The sequence below is a fragment of the Lygodium microphyllum genome, chromosome 24 (assembly GCF_053477565.2).
Source record: "Lygodium microphyllum isolate KBCC chromosome 24, Lygodium_microphyllum_v1.1.10, whole genome shotgun sequence".
NCBI classification, from domain to species: domain Eukaryota; kingdom Viridiplantae; phylum Streptophyta; class Polypodiopsida; order Schizaeales; family Lygodiaceae; genus Lygodium; species Lygodium microphyllum.
The window spans coordinates 89,588,458-89,611,560 of NC_141158.1; the positions used below are offsets into that span (position 1 = coordinate 89,588,458).

General features: G+C 41.4%; 1 protein-coding gene across 3 annotated transcripts in view; it reads right to left on the bottom strand.

Moving 5' to 3' along the window:
* The window catches only part of SEC8 (subunit of exocyst complex 8), a 177,119-nt gene that overhangs the window by 124,080 nt on the left and 29,936 nt on the right, over positions 1–23,103 (bottom strand). For all 3 annotated transcript variants that reach the window (XM_087666018.1, XM_087666017.1, XM_087666020.1), the window contains exon 3: positions 2,281–2,454. In XM_087666018.1, the coding sequence (XP_087522144.1) occupies positions 2,281–2,454 (174 nt within the window). The remainder of the gene's footprint in view (positions 1–2,280; positions 2,455–23,103) is intronic.

Sequence of the window (23,103 nt, forward strand, 5' to 3'; positions counted from 1 at the left end):
TAGAGCAAAAAGAATACCATTGTTATAAATCTATTACCTGTGAGTTTCGAGTGAGCAAGAATGTTATTTTTTATAAGATGATTAGTTGGTATGCATCAAGTGAAGATACATTGAATGATGATAATCACAATAGCCATGTGTAAACATAAAATCAAAATTTATAGACTCTTAGTGGACTAGAGGCATCATCTACTAGTAGATCTGCATCAGTCCTTAGTCTGCTACACAAAAGATCCAGCCCCTCATCTTCAAGTACATCTAGTACCATCACAAATGATAACAAAGGGAAAAAAAGGGTGTCATATGGTAATGATACATCTACTAGTTATTTAGTTCTTGATGGAACTCTAGTGGATCAAAGAGTTTAGATGATAAGCTTAGTATTCCTTCAGTTTAGACATCGGGTGTGCAGAGAGCGCATGGTAATGTGAAGGTTTCATTGAGTGAGACGATGGCACACAAGTCTATTGGGATGAGATATCATGTTAGAAGATTTGGTTTTGAGGGGTATGCAACTCGCCATTATGTTTATATGGTGAAGGTGATTGAGGATATTAAGCCCACTTATTTTAAGAAGGTTGTTGGTCATGCTCATTGGAATGCAACAATGTATGAGAAAATGGTTGCATTAGAGAAGCCAATAAGACTTGGAATCTAGTACCAATACCCAAGGGCAAGAAAGCTATTGGCTATAAGTAGGTCTATAAAATAAAGTATAATGCAAATGGTTCTATTAGCATATATGAGCCCAGGCTAATTACAAAAGGCTATACATAGACTATGAAGAGACATTCAATCCAACCACTAGGATGGCAGCTGTCAGATGCGTGATTGCTTTGGCACTAGCCAAAGGTTGGAGTTTAAATACTCTGACCAAGTCATCACAGTAACCTGAGAGAAAATGGTTTTTCAAAGTTTGATTCAATGGCACCTTGCAAGCACATGAAATCCTCAGGCACAACCCCTTAAACATTCAGGAAAAGTCTCTTTCTTCAACAAATAGACCCAAGGGAACAGCTCCTCCAGCCTCACCAATGGTGTATCAATCAACAGTATTCTCTCCAAGTTCTCAGTTTACTCCTCTCCTTTCAAGATCAGCAGTTTTATTGGACTGGCAATGGTGCATAAAGTTCCCATGATACACACTTACGGCAGGCCACTCTCTTCTACCCTTCAGTAAGGGTGATTACCCTCACACACGTTGGACTGTCCCCATTATCCATTATCATTCCCACCATTCACAGAGAGATGATCCAGCCACTAGGCTAAATAGGTCAGACATATGGGAGCCTTTTGTTAAGCTACAAAAAATCAGGTCAAAATTAATCATCAATTACTGGCCAATTTATTTGGCTCTTGTACAGCCCCAAAAAGATATTAAAATTTCATTCCAACTAAAAATCAAAACTCAAGAAGGTTAGGTAGCACAACTGCCTCAAAAAGTTCTACTAAAGGGGAATAGAGGTGTTGCCCATTCTTTATCCCGACATCTTCATTATTCATTGCCAGATTGGACATCTGTTGCCAATGGCATCCAACTGCCATCACCGTCAGTCAGTCTGCATCCCCATCCCTGCTGCTAGCACACATCAACATCATCATCCAATTTTCAAAGCCTTGAAGAGATACATGATGCTGCCCTGCAATCCCAGCAACCATTGTGCTGCTGCCTCATTATTGGCATTGCTCTCTTTTGCTGCCCTGGACCTGCTTCTGCTGCTGTCATCACTAAATGTAACTGTCACATCATCCCACAGCTTGATATACCTGCAAGTTCACTGTTCTTAGCTTGCTACACTGCTGGTCAAGGTCCATACACACTGATTTCATGCAGTTTGTATCGAAAACGGTCATGCAAATCCAACTACCATGTGTCAATAAGCTCTTTTGAGGTTCTATACATTGCTGTCATTGCTTCAGCAAAACTGGAGCTTTTAAGGGAGTTCAACTTTTGAGGTTCCACGACGTGCTGTCATCACTAAAGTAAATTGCACCTTTTAGGGGAGTTCAACACATTCTAGTTGGATGGAACTTCACTGACATTGCTACATTAATGAACAATTGCAATTTATCAACTTTAATTACTTGGTGCAACTTGGATAAATTGTCTCTCAGCTGGGTAGTGTGAAGAAACTTGAAAGTACTACCTGACAATGATGAAGGCTACAGACTTTGCACCTAGATGCATCAGTTTTAGGGGAACAGAGAGCATCCTTGAAAATTTACCAATAACAAGCTGTTCTCAAATACACTTTGCTACAATTGGAGGATGATTCTCACCTGGGAAGCGTTTTCAATCTGATCCAGTAAAGATATAATGTGGCGAATTGTTACAGACCGGTACCAGAGCTGTTGAAGCTGTTTGTTTTTAGCACCAAGTAGTCTCCTGGCCTCACCTAAGCTTTCCTTTAGACCACTGATGCTTCCAGCAGAATCACTAAACAACTTGAGTATCTGAAGCACGAAAAAACCCAAAAAGAAAAGAGACATAATGACTCAAACATTGGTTTCTGGTAAATACATGAATTACTAAGAATGCTACTGCCACAATTAAAGCAAATACACAGCCGTCTAAAACCAAGTTATTTACCAGCAGAGGATAGAAACAGAAGGAAGAAAAGTTACTGAAAAGAAAGAGCAGTCAATTGTTTTACAGTGTAGCATTGCCTTAATCTATAAATTCGTTTAACTAAAAACTTATCACTCTGAGGGTTTCTGCAAGTAGAGAACTGCAGGAAAAGCAAATACGGTTCCTAATAGATACTCAAACGTCATAACTGAAGGACACAATTAGGCTCAACTGAAACCAGCCTTCATCCTCGGAGAGGGTGGTAGTGACATGATTAATCAACAATTACAGCAAGCATAAAATTCACATAAACTGAAAATGCAAATCTTATCACTTAATCTTGGACATTGGACAACCTGTTGACCCCAATACTTGGCCCCTCATACGGTATTTCTTTAACTTGCTTGCAAATGCATGGAGTACAACTAAGATTCTTTAACCTCCTTCACTAATCCAAGTGCCTCTTGTTGTCTTAAATGACCAGTAAGCTTTCAAATCAATTTGCCCCTTGATTTGCTACGGGATTAACCTTCACCCGTGCTCCTTGGGAAATAAATTACCTCCTAACATACATTGATATCAGCTCTGAAAATTCAAGTCTAAAGCCTTCAAATCTAGGAACACTTCCAAAGGCATCTATCAAACCCTAATTTCGGGTAAAAATTAGGGTTTACAGCAGAGATTCATCCAAAATCTCCACCTCCAATGGCTGGATAGCTATAAAACTTGGAGCAAAGCTAGGAGATGGCTAGAGAAAGATAGAGACTGCTGTCAAGGGAGAAAATTCAAGGACTTGTTCCAAGATTTCGGTGAAATTGTGCCGTTGACCCAGTTTTCCAGCCTCAAATGCATTCTCCAACAGCAAAGGAAGCATCAAAGACTGTAATCTTTAGGAGAAAGTGCATCGGCTATGATCATCAACTTCCCCTGGCCCGAAATATGCAACCTCCTTTACCAAAATGATCTCCAATAACTAAGAAATAACCCTAAAAGCAAGCAATAGGAGCCAAACCTCTCTTCCCACCAGCTGCAAAATGCAAAAATGAGATTTCCTTCTCCCTTCAGCCTCAATTCAGCTTTCTCAAACTTGCATCAGCAGAAGCATAGACAAGTACTAAAGCTAAACACAAGATTGAAGAGAAGAAAACATAAGAACACTACAAAGAAAAAGAACTCTCAGACATGCTCGGAAAATGGAATCCATATGCCAAACACGAGACAGTTATATACAACAGTGAATCACTATCAACCTGGGCACTAGCACCGCCTCCTCTCTCCAACAAAAGTCCACCTAAAGAATGACGATCACTATATGATTGAGGAGGAGGAGGAGGAGGAGGAGCCGCCGCCAAATAAATAGGCACAAAATATGCCATCTACAGGAATTGATCAGCCAACATTTAATGTTGGCTAACTAGCATAAAATGCCATAAATGCCACACAAATAACCACAACAAAATGCCTAAAATAATGACAAGTGTGCCCATCCCATCAAGCATGCACAGACTCACACATGACCTAACAATCCTAATACCACCCTCTATCAAATCATGGGTAATCTGATATAATACAATGATACAATGATAATGACTCATCATAATCCATACAACATAGAACCACCAAAGTAGAACCATGAATACCCAAGCAGTGGGTGATCAATTCACCACCAAGGTGCCTCTAAGAGAACTTAATGTCAATGTAGATCATACCAACTCCTAAAAATAGAGAAAAGCCATAGCATGTCTATATGTCCGTCATCAATGCCTTGCAGTAGCATACAAGACCATCCTAACAAAAATGCCTCTGAATATATGTGACCATGGATTCCCCACCTTTAGCCAAACCGCCAAAGTGTCCCCTCATGTGAACACAAGACTAGGAGCCAAGCCCGGTCTCTATCAAATAACTAGCTCATCATGAACTTGGATGTCAATCCCACCTCCAATGTTTGAACTTGCCAGACTTTGGTCAATGCATCACGGACATCTCTCTTTGGAATCTCTCCACCTATATACCTATATAGATGAGGTTTCTCGACCCCATCTCACCACCCTCTTGCACTCCCTCTTTGGCACTAGAGAGTCGTAAGAGACGACTGCATCGCTTGGACTAAAAAGTAGGAGAGAAAGGGGCATTCAAGCCCTTCCCTCAATCGGAAGTAGTAGATCCCTTCCACACCTTGGACTTCTCCTAGGCCAAAGAATTAAAGCCGGAGTCCGAGATGTAGGAGGCAAATTGGGAATCTGTACTTGGGGTGGTGCCTGAATAAAGGATTCTTAACATTATAACTTGCTAATTATTATGATTTATATTTCAACCAAGAATCCTAGCCACTTAACTTTTTATCAATTCTCATGGACAAGACAGACATTGACAAAAAGAAGTCATTGCATTTATATGGGCATAGCCCTTTCGGAGTACAACATTTCTTGAGATGATAGAGAAATTATTACATTTCTTCCATAAGGCTGCTAACTCCTTGCAATTGTCACGAGGATGTGAAAATTTGATACTTTGCTTATGTTTAATTGACATTTCATTAAAGGATTAATCAAATGTGCAATTAAAAGATGCACATGTGAGGTGCAAGCTACTTTCTCACAGTTGAAGGCCGAAGGACCCTGTGAAAAATATGGGTGTCAAAGGCAAAAGTTGTAACAAGTTACACTTGTTAGATTCTAGGTGAATTTTGGTATCAATTTGCCCCTAGGACCATTAATTGGCCATTAACTGTCAATGGTGATACTAGGGACTAGCCATTAATTAATAGATTAATGCTTGTCCAAGGGTCAATTAATGCATGGGACCACTTTGGGTTGCAAATGGCCTAGCCAATTAATTTTTGGATGGGCAAGGTCAATTTTTTGGGCATGGATTAAGGGCTAAATTAATTTTCAGAATTAATTAATTTTGAAAATTAATTAAATGACTGAAAACTGCTGAAAATGAATTAAGCAAGCTGCCACTTGGCAAAATTTTCCCATACAAGTGGGGGAAAGGCTAAATAGGGCTGAAGGGAGAGGGAAATCTCTTTTTTTCATTTTGGAGCTGTTGGAAAGAGGTGTTGGGCTGTTGCTGCCAACTTTTGGGGCCAATTCCCAGTCATTGGAGACCATTTTGGTGATGGAGATTGCATATTCTTGACCTTGGGAAGCTGGCAATTGCTGCTGATGCACTCTCTCCTGAAGATCACAGTCTCTGATGCTCGTATTGTTGTTGATGCATCCGTTTGGGGCTGGTACAGCAGAGCAGCAGCTGATTTTGATCAGTTCTTCACGACAAATCTCAGAATTTTCTCTCTCCACAGCATTCTCTCATGTCCCTCAGCCTATGCTCAGTCATTCTCAGCAATTCTTAGCCATCTGGAGGAGATCTCAGCCATTTTTGGTGGGCTGATCTGTAATTTCTGCAGTAAACCCTATTCACAGAAATTAGGGTTTAGCAATCACCTTGGGATCCATGCCAAAGATTGAAGGCTCAAGGGACTGAAATCAGCAGCTGATAATTGAAGATTATCAAGGGATTTCAGGAGCCAGTCCATCCCGAATTGATTTGGGGCAGCATTTGGCCAACCAAGGGTCAAATTGGAGAAGAAGTCCTGGGTGAAACAAGGGGCAAATAACCCAAAAGGCTTGCTGGACATTTATAACAGCAAGAGCAATTGGTTAGCAGGAGGAGATTGAAGAATCTCAAGTTGTACTCCTTCCAATTGAATGAAAGCTAAAGAAAGACCGCAAGGGGCACCAATTTTGGGGCCAACAGGGTGTCTACTGTCCAAGAATGTTATGGTAAAGTGTGTATTTCATTTTATGTGCATTTATTTATTGCTGTAATTAACTCTTAAATCAGGTTATCACCACCCATTCCAAGAAGGAAGGTTGGTTTCAGCAATTCTCCGCAAAAGGCCCTTCTTACCATAGTGATAACATTGGACCTTTGACTTCTTCTTTTTGTCATCCCTCTCTGAAGCTGCAAAGGCCAAACTAGAACCTCCATAATGAGACAAAAGCCTCCCCTATAATTGCTAAGATGCCTCATGCTCAAGGAACATCGAGAATATATGTGTGAAGCTCATAGGTGTAGATAATGTTTGCATCCTCGAAGCATTGGCCACTCCATCAAACTCTAAGAGGAGCTTGTAGAGTACAATTCCCACAAGATATGTCTCTAGAAGGACAAAATGCATGTGTTGAAGTTTGTCCTATACCTTTGTAACATGAAGAAAAAATGACTGAATGGGATCCTTCGGCTCAAAATTCATCTGCTAAAGCTAGCCATAAAGGGTCACTACATGCATGGTGAAAGGTTGCCTTGTATAACATCTAAATCTTCAGTTATACTTCTACAGAGGTCTTGTAGGAGGTAGCTGGCGATATAACTTCTTTAGAAATACATCAAAGAAGAGCTAATGCATCATCCAAATCCCACGTAAGCACAGCTTTGTCATGGTTGTCCTAATCAAAATCTTTGAGAATAGGAACAGGGTGGTGAGACCAAGGCATAGCTCCACATACAATGTACCACAGTCGCTTTGGCACAAACCAAACTTTCATCACAGCACTCCATGTAAGATAGTCAGGTCCATGTAACTTATCATCTATAGAAGTGCACGGAAGAGCCATTTGGAGAGAATAGAAAAGAAGATAGAGAAGAGAAGGTAGAAACAAAGAGAAGACAACCAACCAAACAACATAGACTGCACAAAAAAAGAGTTCATATGCAATATTCACAAGTTGCTGATCACAAAAAATCAACTGCAGAAAATTGAAACTAGCCAACATACACTATTAGTAGATTGCACATGTTGGTGCCCAGTCTCTAGGAGCAAGATTTGCAGAAAACGCAGCAACTGCTAATGAAAACGCAGAGTAACCACCATTAAATGCAAGCGACCTACAATGAATGCAGTAGACAAGGAAAATGCAAGCACCTGGTGCAAAAACGCAGCCTTCAGAGGAAGACAAGGTGATGGCAACAAACAGTAGTCGCTAGATTAGCAGGAGGGAAAGTTGGCTTGTAATTAGCAAAAAAACACGCGGCAAGAGCCTAGATGCTACAATTTGATACCATGTCAAAAGTCGTGTAGCAATGGAAGCATAGACAAGTACTGAAATAAACTGTTGAACACAAGACAAAAGAGAAAGTAAACAGAAGAACACTGCAAAGGAAAAGAACTCAGAGATGTGCTCGGGAAATGGAATGCGTACACCAAACACAAGATAGTCGCATACAACAATGAGTCACTAGCTATGTGGGCACTAGCACCACCTCCACTCTCCAAGGAAGTCCACCTGAAGAATGATGATGACTATATGACTAAGGAGGAAGAGCCCAATAAATAGATACAAAATATGTCATATATAGCAGCTGGTCGACCAGCATTAAATGCTGGCCGACTAGCATAAAAATACCATGAACACCACACAACCGAAATCTAAGGCTTACGTGAATGCATCAACCACCACATTCTTTTTTCCATCTATGTGCACCCTCTGAAAGTGAAACATAGATAAGATGTTGGTCCATCTCATGTATGGTCTAATTGTACTATAAAATCAGTCCCTAAAAGATAGAGTTTCCATGTCAAAAGTGCATGTGCCATGAATTACAACAACTAATTCTTTCTCATAAACCCATCAATTCTTTTCTACACCGTGGAGAACACAACTCTCATATGCCACAACTCGGACATCTTGCATTAAAACAACCCCTATGTTGTTCCCACATGCATCACACTGAACAACAAATGACTTTCTAAGATCCAGCAACACAAAAATAGCATCTGAAGTCTGTCAAAAGATGGCGTACTAGCGAGACAGTAGGGTTTGCGGGGAGGAACACAAAGTGAACTCAGCAAACATGGAGAAAAGAAGAGAAGATAGAAGAAACTTTGATGAATGGAATGATGAAGTTCTGAATCATGGAGTGAATGTGATACAAGGAAACAAGGGTGCCGTAGCGCAAGGAAAATGATGAAGACAACCACGAACCACGAACCACGAACCGCAATGTCCTCCTAAAGGGATATGAGGGTAATGGAGAGACTGGAGAGAAGAGGTGACGGACTGAATGAATCAACCGTAAAGAATGAGTAAGAGAGTGGCCTATAAATAGGCACATTCAATCTAGGATGGCGCCTCTTTTTGGGGCTGCAAACCCTAAATGCAAAAACGCAAAGTGCGGGTGAAGGGTTTCTCAACACCCCCTCTTAGACCCAAAAAAGGGAACAAGAGGAGTGAGGTGGAGATACAATGCTACATACTGAAGAATGCTCATGCAGCAAGTGTCACTTGGACAATGTCCCTCATGGGAAAATTGTTTACTTGCCCAAGCGCCCTAATACAAAGATGACGAAAACATGCAATGCATAGGAGAAATGTCGAGCTTTGTGAGGTGCCGAGAACCATAAGGATATGCTCATATTCAATCTCGGGAGTTGGCTCCATGCTGACCAAGGGACAAAGAAGATCCACCGTGTAATCTGAGAATACCACCTAAAAGAAGACCTTTGAAGATAGTTAGGAGACTGGATGAGCTGTAGAACCCAAAACTCAACCTTGGGAGAGAAGCCACTGGCTCCGTGACTCCATGCTGGAAGGAATACAAAGGCCTAGTTACCAATGTTAAGATAAAGTTGTGGATAAGGATAAAAGTTGGATAAGATAAGGACAAGTCAGTATGTGAACAAAAGGATCTCATAGATATCCACTTTGTGAATATCTCAAATATTTAAAGATAAGCCTCACCTACCTCATTTAATATACCTTATATATATACAACCACTAGCAATGAAATGCTCAACTGGAGTTCACTACCTTTTCTATATTGTCTCTATCTCTATCTCTTATTGTGCACATTATCTTCTTATCTTCAAGTTTCTGGTTTTCATCACATGGTGTCAGAGCACCAGGTCCTATCTTTCTAGGTTATCATATTCTCCTCAAATTCACATACTACTCGTCCTCCTTCACTCTCATTCTTTCAATGGATCTCGTTAATGCCACCATCTCCTACAGCCGACACATCAAGATCGACAAACTCAATGGCAGAAACTATCAAGTATGGAAGCTAAGGATGGAACTTTACCTATCTCAAGCAAATCTATGGAATATTATCAATGGCAAGGAAGACTACCCTGAACAAGAAGGAGCTGACAAGGAAGATTGGATGCAAAGAGATGCAGCTACAAGAATGAAAATACTTGTCCATTGTGGAGATCGCCAAGTACAACTAGTAAGAACGATACCCACTACAAAAGGTATTTGGGAATTCTTCAACAATACATATGAACAAACAGATATTGTTTATCAAATGACCATGTTTAGAAAACTATCTACTACCACTATACATGAAGATCAACCTGCCACTAAGTTCTTAGAACAGTGGCAATCTTTGCTAGATGAAACCATAACATTCGGTTTGGTCATCTCAGAAGAGTTACAAGCCATGTTTTTACTTTCTTCTTTGCCTCTATCTTGGAGAGCCTTTATTACAACTCAAACCTCCACTGATAAACTCAAGCTTCACCCGCTCATTAATAGAATCAAGCAAGAGCAAGTCAGGAGAGATACTCTTTCTACTTCTCCAAATCAAGATTCCAAGGCCCTAGCTATAATTGCTTACAACCCAAAACATTTTCACAAAAGAGCTCGACACTTTCAACAAAAGCCTAAGTTTTCTTCTCGGTCTAACTTCAAAAGGATTCTTAGTAATCCTCAACATAAGCCCAACTCTTACCACTCTTCTCAATCCCTATCCTTAACAAGAAACCCGCATTATCATCTCATATATAATGCTTGCAAAAGACAAGGTCATATTGAAAAGGGTTGTCGTCAAAAAAATAGATTCAACAAATATCAATCAAAAGGTCATGCTCACTTTGTTAGCATCGGCAATTATGGCATCAAAGAGCAATCAAAAACAATTATCAACCTCGCCACAAGTGTTTGGGCACCCTCATTAAACTCCAAAGAATATACATGGTTTCTAGATTCTGGAGCTACTCATCATATGAGTTTTCACAAAGAATGGCTAGTCGACTTCAAAGAGATCTCTACTCCACTTCGTGTTGCCATGGGGGACAACAACATTCAACAAGCTCAGGGCTACGGCACAATTCAAGTGGAGCTTCCCTCCAATCACATCATCAAGGTACGTAGAGTCTATTATGTTCCCAATCTCAAGAAAAATCTATTAAGTATCAATGAGCTTACTTCTCAATCCTCTCTCACTGCTCACTTCTATAAAGACCACTGCATCTTACAACTACTCTCACCTTCTCTCAAACTTACCTGCCCCAAAGAAGGTCGGCTTTATACACTTGGGTATTCACTACTACAACCTTCTTCAAATGCTTCAGCTAACTTCACTTCACTCACAAGTCTACCACAGAACGCACTGCTATGGCACTCTAGGCTTAGTCATGCCTCTCAGAATGTTCTCCAACAACTTATTCACAAGAAGCTTGTCCCTAGCATTCCACCTTCTCTCTCAAATTCCATTTTGTCAAGCTTGTGCTCTCAATAAGGCCACAAATCTTCCTTATCCCAAATCTTACTCCATTACGACTCAACCACCTCAATTAGTACACTAAGACAGTTGTGGTCTAATAAATCCTATATCTCTCATTGGAGCAAAATACTTTATGGTACTTATTGATGATTATTCAAGATATATTGTTGTATATTTTCTCACGAGGAAGTCACAAGTCTTCTCCAAGTTTCAAGAATATAAGGAAGCAGTTGAAAATAAGCATAAGTTATGACTCGAAGCTCTTCGTACTGACAGCGGAGGAGAATACACTTCAAATGAATTCGAAGATTATTGCAAGGCCTTTGGCATTCAACATGAGCTTACCATACCACATCACCCACAGCAAAATGGAGTTGCAGAAAGAAAGAATCGTACACTACTCAATGCTGCAAGAGCTATGCTATCACTCACTCGTCTGAGAAAAGACTATTGGGAGGAAGCAATTGTTACTGCATATCTTCAAAACAAGTTGTATTCCAACTCCCTACAAAATAATACTCCTTATGGATTGTGGTTTGGTCACCCTCCTGACTTATCACATCTTAAAGTCTTTGGATGCACTGCATTTCTTGTCAATCAAGATCACAAATCCGAGTTTTCTTCTAGAGCCACACAACTAATTTTTATAGGATATGAAGAGCTACATGGTCACAAGGCCTATTGCTTCTATGATCCAACTAATAAAGTCTTTATTTATGGCCGAAGTGCCATCTTTTATGAACATAATCTTCTTCCGTCCAACACCACAACATGTCCATCTCTCTCACTTTTTCCCATCAAAGAATCCTCGACATTAGATATGCCTCATACAAATCCAAACATCACTTCGACAACATCCTCTCCGTCCAGTTCTAGCCACACCAACTCTTCACCTTTATCATCATCCTTATCTTCTTTTAGAAGTTCAAACTCCCTTAGTTCGTGTGAACAACCCTCATCTCAAAAGGCTTCAAACCTTAATGCATATCAAACATTATTGAAAACTTCAAAAGCACTTGTAACTCCAGCCCGTCAAACGGCAATAATCACGCCTACAATCCCTTCAAACGGCACTGTCCGTCAGGCTGCAGCGACCTGCGAAAAGAACGCCACGCAGCAGCAACAACGGTTGCCTTCAAAAAAGGACACTTCACCCAGTCCAAGGCCGCCAGCAGCTGCTCCACTCCACGCCAAGCTAGTTCAAGCGACTTCGATGACTCCAAAACGGCAGCAACTGGCGCACAATAGCAGCTCAACTGCTGCCTATCCAGCACACCAGTCTGCTACCATTTACACTGAACAAATTCACGCTTCTACTCCGTCAGATTTTCCCTTATCTTCACGATTTCAAAAATCCCAAAATGAAGGAGAAAATCTATATAATCATCAATCTTCAAGTCTTCCACAAGCTTCATTTCATCACAAAAACTGGATTCCTCTCCATGCCTCTACTCCACACTTAGCTCCATCCACTAATGAGCACAAACCTCAAAGGTCTACTCGCATAGCAGCAATGTCTTCAACATCGAGCAATACTTCTCCTATGGCTCTCATTGTTACAACTCTACGGCCTCCATCTCCAGCTTCTCCATCAATGCTGATTACTCTATTTAGTACATTCAACTCCGACACTAAAGAGGTACAATCACAATCAACTCCGACATTGAAGAGGTACAATCACATTCAACTCCGACACTGAAGAGGTACAATCACAATCAACTCCGTGCTTCAAAAACTTACATGATCTTCATCTTCAAGCCAACATTGCTCTTGGCCAAGCTCAAGATTCACCTCCAGTTACTATTCCTGAAGCTCCAATTTGTCCTACTGTTACTCAAGCACTTCAAAGTACTAAAGCCTCTCAATGGCAAGCTGCAATGTTTGAAGAATACAAAGCTCTACTTCACAATAACACTTGAAAATTGGTACCCCTTCCTCCTGGAGCATCTGCAATAAGCTGCAAATGGGTACTTCGCAACAAGCTCAAACCATATGGCTCCATCGACAAGTACAAAGCTCGACTTGTGGCTCATGGTTTCGAAGAAATTAAAGGCCTCCATTACGAAAGTACATTCTCTCCTGTACTTTCTTTGTCCTCTTTACGGGTATTACTCTCCATGGCAACTCATTTTAAATTAATTATTCACCACATTGATGTTAAGACTGCCTTGTTGCATGGTCACTTAGAAGAAAAAATCTATATATCTCAATCACCAAACTTTGTTGATCCCAAATTTCCTACACACGTTTGCCTACTGCATAAAGCTCTTTATGGTCTAAAACAGGCACCAAGGCAGTGGTACACTCGTATTCATTCTCACTTACTACACCATTCTCACTCGTATTCATTCTCACTCGTATTCATTCTCACTTACTACACCATGGCTTTCGGAGGCTACAAATAGATCACAACATTTATACTCTTCTTCAGGGCAACATTGTCATTATCTTAGGTCCCTATGTTGATGGCATTCCTATTCTTGCCAACACTCCTCATGCAATGTCCAAAGCCAAATCTATCATATCTTCATAATTTGCTATAACAAACTATGGTCCTATGCATTACTGTCTTGGCATTGAAATTGAACAGTCACCCACATCCATCAAAATGCATCAACATACCTACATTATGTCTATTCTCTCCCGTTATTCCATGCTAAAATGCAATCCCATGGTCACTCCACTTGCCCAAAATCTACAATTGAATCCATCCTCCTCCCATTCTCTTTCAACTGATCAGGCTCGTGAAATGGAGACTATTCCTTACATGGAAACACTTGGATATCTTCAATATCTAATTACTTGTACCCGTCCAGATTTATCTTATGCAGGACACATTCTCTCCAAGGCCATGCCTCAACCCACTTATGAACATTGGAAGCAGCTCAAACGAGTCTTGCGATATCTAAAAGTAACATCAAATGTGGGAATTTGTTTTACAAAAGACAACAATGATTTTCTCTTACGAGCCTATTCCGATGCAGATTGGGGTGGTGATCTTGCTACCCGAAAAACTCTCACTGGTTTTATCATTACTTTAGCAGGAGGTCCCATCTCTTGGAGTACCAAACAACAACACTGCATTGCACTTTCTACTACTAAAGCCGAATATGTGGCATGCAACATGGCCACCCAGGAAATAATTTATCTAAAGAAACTCTTGGAAGGCATCAATTTTGGGTATCAGCCTCAGCAAATTCCAATCTTCACCAACAATAAAGCATCAATCTCTGCCATTCAAGGACTAAAATTAAGCATTAAACTCCGCCATATTGAAATGAGATATCATTTTGTACGTGAATTAGTTGAAGGGGATATTAAGATAAAGTTGTGGATAAGGATAAAAGTTGGATAAGATAAGGACAAGTCAGTATGTGGACAAAAGGATCTCATAGATATCCACTTTGAAAATATCTCAGATATTTAGAGATAAGGCTCACCTACCTCATTTAATGTACCTTATATATATACAACCACTAGCAATGAAATGCTCAACTGCAGTTCACTACCTTTTTTATATTGTCTCTATCTCTATCTCTTTTTGTGCACATTATCCTCTTATCTTCAAGTTCCTGATTTTCACCACAACCAAGTCGCTGCTAAAGATCCAAGAGCCCCGATCAAGGTAGATCCTCTAGATCCTGGATATGAGTAGAGGAAATGACTGCTCAAAGGAGAGCCACTCCTCGAAAGTGAAAGATGGTGGTGTGAAGAACTTCATGGCACATAGGGTTCCTCTCTAAATCAAAAGGAGTAGAAGTAGGAGCCCTCTTTGAAGCCGAAGAAAAGTTGGAAGCCCCCTCTAAGGGCAAAGTAAAAAAAATCCCCCTTTGAATCCTAGTATGAGAGAGAAAGGGAATCCAACCACTCATGGCTCACGGACTCCGAAGCATCTGATGATGAAGGAACTGCCGTCGGTCGTACCACAGAAGATATCTGGGGCTCACAAGAAGAAGCCGGAAAGCACCTAGAAGTGGCCTCTCGAACTTGAGTGAAAGAGGGTGGGAAAGAAGGAGGCTTAGGATAAGCCAAGGGTGGGGAACAGTCGTGGACTCTCAAGAGAGTGGGCTGTGGAGGAGATGTGGCCCGTGGAAGCCACTGTACTCAGAAGTGAAGGGGGAAACCTTCGCGCAATGGGGTGGTCTCTAGAAGGGCTTATCGCCTCGTAAGGTCTTAGAGCCTCCGTGTGCTCAAAAGGACTTATTGCGCTTTGGTGCGGCTTATTGCCTTGAGCACAATACTCTGATAGTTGATGCAAAGTGATCTCTCTAGCCCAAAAAGGAGAGGTGGCACAAGGAGTGCCTTGTGGAAGACGCATATACTCTAGAGGGGTGGGGAGCAAAGGTCAATGTCAATGGTCTCTAGTGGGATGACCGTTCGTGTCACAGTAGAAACACCCAGTAGATTGGTCATTTGTTGGGTTAAAGAAGCCATGGATACCAGTGTGCCTTGCTGAAGAAGGAAGAAGTGGAAGAGATCAACCACGAACCATGAACCGCGATGTCGGCCTCAAGGGGTGTGACGGCAATGCAAAGCACGAACCACAATGTCCGTCTCAAGGGGTGGGAGGGTAGTGGAAGGCTGAAAGTAAACTCCCAGTGGGAGAGGATGCTACTAGCAGTAAGAAGTTGCAACCAATAGAAAAACACAGGTGAGGAGAGAGAAATACTAAAAATGCAGACAGCAGGAGAGAAAAATACTAAAAACGCATGAAAAACCAGCAACAGTCAGTATGCTGAAATCAGCTCCGAACAATGTGTGGTAGGCTGGAAAAAGGCACCATACTGTTATAGACAGCAATGGCCAGCTTGAACCGCAATGTCCTCTGCGTCCAAGGTGTGGGCAGCAAGCTGAAATACTTGAAATCTGCAAAAACGAGATTGTTTTTTTGAATGGAGGAGCGATCAGCAACAGTCGCTCTGCTATAAACAACTGCAAACTACGGGTGGAAGGTTGGAAACAGGCGCCAAATTGTAGATGACAGCAAGGGACAACTGAGATTGTGATGTCTTCCGCAAAAGAGGTATGGGCAGCAAGCTGAAAACACCTGAAACCTGCAAAAACAAGATTTTGATGCAGTGGAAGAAGAAGAGAAGTGGATGCCGAACCCACCACCGGTCTTTGCCTTCACTGGCGTGGAGGATCTTTACCACTATTTGAGCATCCAGCTTTGATACCATGTCAAAAGATGATGTACCAGCGAGACAGTAGGGTTTGCGGGGAGGAACACGGAGTGAACTCGGCAAACATGGAGAAGAGAAGAGAAGAGAGAAGAAACTCTAATCAATGGAATGATGAAGTTGTGAATCATGGAGTGAATGTGATACAAGGGAACAAGGGTACCGTAGCACAAGGAAGATGATGAAGACAACCACGAACCACGAACCGCAATGTCCTCCTGAAGGGGTGTGAGGGTAGTGGAGAGGCTGGAGAGAAGAGATAACGGACTAAATGAATCAACCGTAAAGAATGAGTGAGAGAGTGGCCTATAAATAGGCACAGTCAGTCTAGGATGGCGCCCCTTTTTGGGGCTGCAAACCCTAAACGCAAAACACACAAACGCAAAAACACAAACTGCGGATGAAGGGTGAAGGGTTTCTCAACAAATTCATCTTTTCCTTAGCTTCTCAAATGCTGAAATTTTCATTGTTGTCCATTTAAAGGCACACCATTTTTTCTACAAAGCATACAGTGAAGATGCAATTTCAGCAAAATTGTGTACATACTTGCTATAATAGAAGCATAGACCCAAACTTTGCAGATCTCATATACATTCCTCAAAGATAGTCATAAACATATAGCCTTAACCTTTGTAGGGTCAATATGAATACCATCAACCAACACTACGTGCTCCAAAAAGTGGATCTCATGCAAGAAAAAATCGTTCTTCTTGTCATTAATAACTAGCCTACGCTTACGCAGCTCATTGAACACAATGTCCAAATGCCTTTTATGCTCTGTATCATTCTTTGAGTAGACAATCACATCATCAAAGCCCCTATGCAGCTTGAAGATGCAATCCATCATCCAATTAAAAATGGCAGGAGCATTCATGAGTCCAAAAGGCATGACAAGAAACTCATACAACCCAAAAGACGTCCTGAAAGCTAAATATATAACTAAATATGACTGCCCCCTACAATCTATCCATAATATCATCAATCTGAGGGATCAAAAATAGATTCTTTGTCGTAATTTTATTCAAAATGCGATAGTCGATGCATGTACGCCATGAACCATCCTTTTTTTGCACCAAAAGCATTGGAGAACAAAAGGGAGATAAGTTGGTCTGAATAACCCCTTTTTCCAACAGTTCATTTAGTGATTGATTCACATGCTAAAGTGATCACTATTCAGCATAAGGACAAGACTCATATTTTGGATGTAAAGTTGAAAGGAAAATCTATCACTATTGTATCGGCTGCTACTATCTCCAGAGTAATGAAAAATCACCTTTCAATGTAGTTGGTTTTTACTAAGGATAAGGTTGATAATGAAAATGTTGGAAACACATCAAAGTTAAAGAAGGATCGCATTTCATTTTTGAAAATGTATGTTGATTGCTTCTCTCAGTCACTTTTAGGGCAACTATCTAAAAGGCCAAGAGATCATGGTATAGATCTTATCCCTGGAAGTAGCCTACCTAATAAGCCATCCTATAGAGTATATATAGTCCAACAGGAGAAGAGAATGAGTCACGTGGTATACCAAGCAAGATATCACAACCCTCAAGTGGAGCAATAAAAAGCCTCCAAAAAAACGTTTTTTAATCTTGCATTAGTTTTTTTACCAAGTGTCAGCCTTCTAAACCCATTTTTCAGTATTATCCAGCCATTAAATTAATTTTCAAAACAAATTAATTTCAGTCCTTCTAACCCTCCCAAAATTAAATGTACCTATCCATAATTAAATTGGCTAGGTCATTTGTAACCTGAAGTGGTCTCCAATCTCTGTTGACCCTTAGAGTGGCATTCATTAATTAATTAATGCTAGTCCCTAGTGTCACCACTGACACTTATTGGCCAAACAACTATCCTAGGGTCAAAACTGATACCAACTGACCTCCAAATCCCAACTGGCATAACTTATCACAACTTTTGCCTTTGGCATCCACTGCATCCTTAGGGTCATTGGCCTGTTACTATGAAATAACTACCATGTGTATCACATGTGCTAAATAACCTTACACATTTTATCAGGAAGATTAGAGCATCTTAAAATTTCATGTCCTTGTGACAAACAAACGCACTTGGAGTTGCAAAATTTGATGCTAGGTGTAGAGGTAACACCAATCAGAAAGATGTTGACGCCTAGCTAGGGAAGTTAATGCCAAATGTGGAGGAAGTCTCTCAACTGAAAAACACAAGTAAAGATGGAATCTGAAGGAGAAGAGTGTTGACACCAAGCAGAGGGATGGTGACGCTAAGTGGAAAACACTCCAAATACAAAGGATGATGGCGCTTGAAGTTGAGGGAGAAAATGGTAATGGAGAAAAGCCACGAGCCATGAATTGCAATGTCCTCCTGAAGGGGTGTGAGGGCAATGGAAGGATTGGAGAGAGAAAAAGTGACCAAGAGATAGCCCGTTATTTTCTTGAGGATCACGGGCTTCTGCATGGCAATACTCAAATCCGGAGTTCTTGGTGGCATGTTCTTAATGCAGATTCGCGGTTCTCTAGTACTTCTTCATCTCTGCTTGCCCATTTGGTGTATTCCTGGCGACTGGTCCTCCAGAAGGCTCAGTGGCATCCAGCGAAGGATCGCTTAGCTACTAATTCTTTTCAACTGGAATTGTTGGCAGTCTCGCGGTTAATTTTGTGGGAAGGTAAACATGAGCTTCGACCAAAATTCAACCGCATGGCATGTTTGGGCTTAACTTTGGTAGCAGATGCCACCCTTGCTAGTCGCAATATGGTGATATCATTTCGTACAGCCAGGAGGCTTTTCAGTATCCCTCGTGGATACAGGTATTTATGGGAACAGCTTTTGAGGGTGCTCCAGAGTACAGCCCTTTCCTGCCCTTGCTACGGATCGTCCCTAGCAGGACTGGGACTTTGCAGGCCAGCTGAATTTAGAAAAGACTTCAGCTAACCAAGTGTACTATCTTTTGATTAAAGATCATCAATGGCTGGTTACTAAAGCTAATACTCTATGGAGATTGCATAAAACCCGGTCATGGTGGAGGGTAACTGTGATGGAGGGCTGGTTGAACAAGACACCCTTCAAATATAAGGTCTTTCTTTGGAGGGTGATGATTGGTGGTCTTCCGCTTGCTTCAGCTCTTTCCAAGCGTCGAATCTCCAACGGCAACTATTTCTTTTGCACCACCACTGTGGAATCCGCCCATCATCGTTTTATTTCTTGCCCCCTCGCTCAGAAAATCTGGTCATTCTTGTCAGCCGTTTGGCGAGCGGTGGTTGGCCTCTCGCTACACCCGTTTGATTGGGTTTTTGCACGGCCCAAATATCCCGCACCAACACAACCACACATGAAGATCCTGTTTCACTTTCTTCGATATTGGGGCTGTTGGCATAACTAGACCATTCGGAATGCTTTTCTTTTTGACTCCGCCTATGATGTTCAGCGACATATTGCTCAACTTAAAGGTCTCTTGTATTGGCAGATAGATCTTCTCCGGCACTCTGACATGCTCCCTCGAGAGGACTTACGTCCCTGGCATATGGCAATTTCCTCTGTGTCTTTGCCATGACTCTGTAACTCTTTGGTTGTCTAGTTCTTGTAGAAAGTCAGCATGTACACACGATGGGGTAGAGCCAACGTGTATCTTGTAATCATGCAAACTTGTACCTTTTTCGTAATTAATACAATTACCTTTTACGAAAAAAGTGACCAAGAGATGGAATGAATTGAGTGAGGGGTGGCCTATATATAGGCACCAGTTTGTCTAGGGTGACACCTCACTGATCACTCTAGGATGGCACCCTAGAATGTGGGCACCTAATCCTTTTGGAATTATCAAAGGTGATGAAACCGTAATTGAAGCAACTAGACTGAAAGAGTGGTTTCTCAACATTCAGGAGATGCCATGAATGCCAATTAGGGACTAGAATCCCTAGTAAAATATAGCAAGCAAAAGATATAGGATGGTGGTCAGTTTGAATCATCCTGAACCACATGATGCTACAAAGTATATACATCCACCATAAATGTTCTTCAATAAAGTACCTACAAGAAAACAAAGAGGATGTTGCCACTAGAATGGAAACGACCAAAAAGAGGTGTTCTTAGGATAATCAAGGTCTATCAAGCCACGGTACAAAAGAAGACTTGGGCAAGGTAGACTAGGAGTATCCAACGCCGAAGGGAACACACCATGCCAAGCAAAGAGATAGAGCAGGAAATGCAGATGAAAAACCCGTCTTCACCTTGTAAACGCAAACAACCAGGGTTCACAGAAGACCAAGAGTACACAGAGCTGCAAAGACCTGCTGTTAACACAGAGAATGAAGACGTAAACACCTGCAAATGGCCACCCAGCTGGAGAATAGGGCCACCCAACTAGGAGATGACTATGCTGCTACAAAACACGGCACCAAAAAAGGAAGCTGACTGCTCAAGCGCATATCTATCCAGGTGTTGTCCTGCAAAACAGGTTGCCAAGCCTGCAGAATAGTGCTGCCCAGGGTACTAATGAGCCACCCAGCTGAAAGGAAGCTGCCCACCGCAAGAAAACCTGCCACCTAGCTGAAAAGAGGCTGCCCAGATCCAAAACGCAGATTCAAGGGGTGCTGCCAGCATGAAAATGCAGGCCTGTTCCTGCAAAAATGGTGCTGTCCAGTCTGTCAAAAGCCACACAGGAGCAGGAAAGTGCCGCCCAGCCTGAATAATGGCCGCCCAGGTCAAAACACAGAATGGCCCTGGTAAACACAACCTATAACGGCCTGGAAACAGGCTGCCCTGCATTGTATAATGTCAAACGCCAGGGCTGCAGCATGTGTGGATGGCGCCTGGCTGGTTTTGTCACGGACAGCACGCTCCTCATCAAGATCTCTAGCTCCCACATGTGCCTCTGATACCATGTGAGAGCGCGCAATGGAAAGAGGAAAGTGAACGTAAAGAGGCGGAGGAGATAAAGAAAGAACGCAAGAGAGAGAAGGAACGATGTGACTGCAATGGCTAAAGGTACAAAGTTGCAACAATCATGTTCAACTAAAAATGCATTAGCCTAACTTAAACAGCCCCAAAACATGCTTAATTAATCAATAAACCTTTTTTTTTTAAACCCGATCCTAAAGAGTTATTGTGTCCCACATGCAAAATCCTAATTTGGGTGCCCCAAACTTTCTATAAATAGACATGCAGCCCACCACTCTCCCTCAATCTCGTTTTTGCAGGCTTTAGGCCCTTTATCTTCACTGCCTATGTCCCATTCGCTGAGAACATCTCATCCAAAGCTACCCATTTTTTTCTACATCAGTCTAGCACTTGTTTCCAGCCTCCATCGCACAATTTACATCAATCTCTGCTACGTTTGCTGATCACCCACATCATCTATAGCTAGCGAACTGCTGAACTATTGCGTTTGTGATCTACCGCTATTGTATGGACTGCCACGTCATCATACCTACGTTTTTGCTACTGTCAGCCTCCCACATCATCATGCCTACGTTTTTGCTACCATTAGCTTACCACATCATCATCACCTTGCTATGGTTTTTCTCTCTCCTCAGGTACCTACAATTTAGTCTTTCCCTCTCCTCACTGCTTGTCTTCATTAGATCCAACCTCTCTAGTTGCATTTGCTGCTATTTGACACAAGGAGGCTAGCTTATTGCGTTTCAGGATCCGTTTGGAATATGACACACACTCTGGCTCATAGCCTCTGTCTTGATCCTAGAGATATGAGAGTTCGAGATTCAATATTCACTGCATAGTGTGTTTGCTGCATGAGCATTGTATATTCAGTAGCCATTCACTTCATTATTTGTTGTGTTCATTGTCTTTGAGTTACCCTAACCTTAACCGTGTTATGTGTTTATCAATTTGTGCTTTGTCGTATAATTGGTTTTGTGTTTTCTACGTTTAGAGCATTTCTTCACATGGTATTAGAGTCAAGTTCTCTTTGAGATACCTAGGAATTTGATCAAAAAGCTCATTTGCAGAAATAAGAGAAGGGTCCAATGACTTTGAACACTTCCACACCACTTCAGTCTCCACAACCAAACATGTCAAAAACAAAAACAATAGAAGGGTCCAATGACTTCGAACACTTCCACACCACTTCAGTCTCCACAACCAAACACGTCAAAAAACAATCATGAGTGGGCCCCCCAACTTGCCTTTGATAGATCTAGCATGCTTCAAGAGACTTCGGACTACCATGAAGTCTACCAATTATACGAGATTTCAACTGCAGAGTACAATCTCATTCTTATGCATAGGGCTTGACTGTAAGTTGAAGATAAGACTAAGTTTTCTCCTTTAGTTTCGTTGCATAAAACTAAAGACCATGCAAGAAAGATAGAATCTCCACCACGAACTAGCCATCCGCAAGTGGAAACTCTCACAGACTATACACCACTTCTATCATTCATCTTTACTCCAATGTCAAGTGTAAACACATCTATTCATGCTGAGTTCTCTTTTGCTCAAGGGTCAGAAGATCCTCTTAATGAAGAAACTATCCATAATACTTTTTGGTTTATGAGCAATGAAGAACACACATATTTCTTTTTTAACTCAAAAGAAGGTATTCAATTGAAAGAAGAAGTTGTAAGTATCCCTTCACCTCCTTTTCCTTCAAACGATTTTGTTTCTCATAGTCAAACTAAAGTATGTTCATCTACATCCTCATCACAATCATCTTTTCAATTTCATGCATTTAATGAACAAAAGAAACCCACCTTATTTTCCATTTCTACACCCATCACAAATCCTTTTGGGCTCCCACCCATCCCACCCTCACATTTCACTACACCTTCCTTTTAGCCTCCATTAATTGCATCACATGTTCCACCACATAGAACCTTGGGGGTTTGAGACTCAACCTCCCCCCCACACACT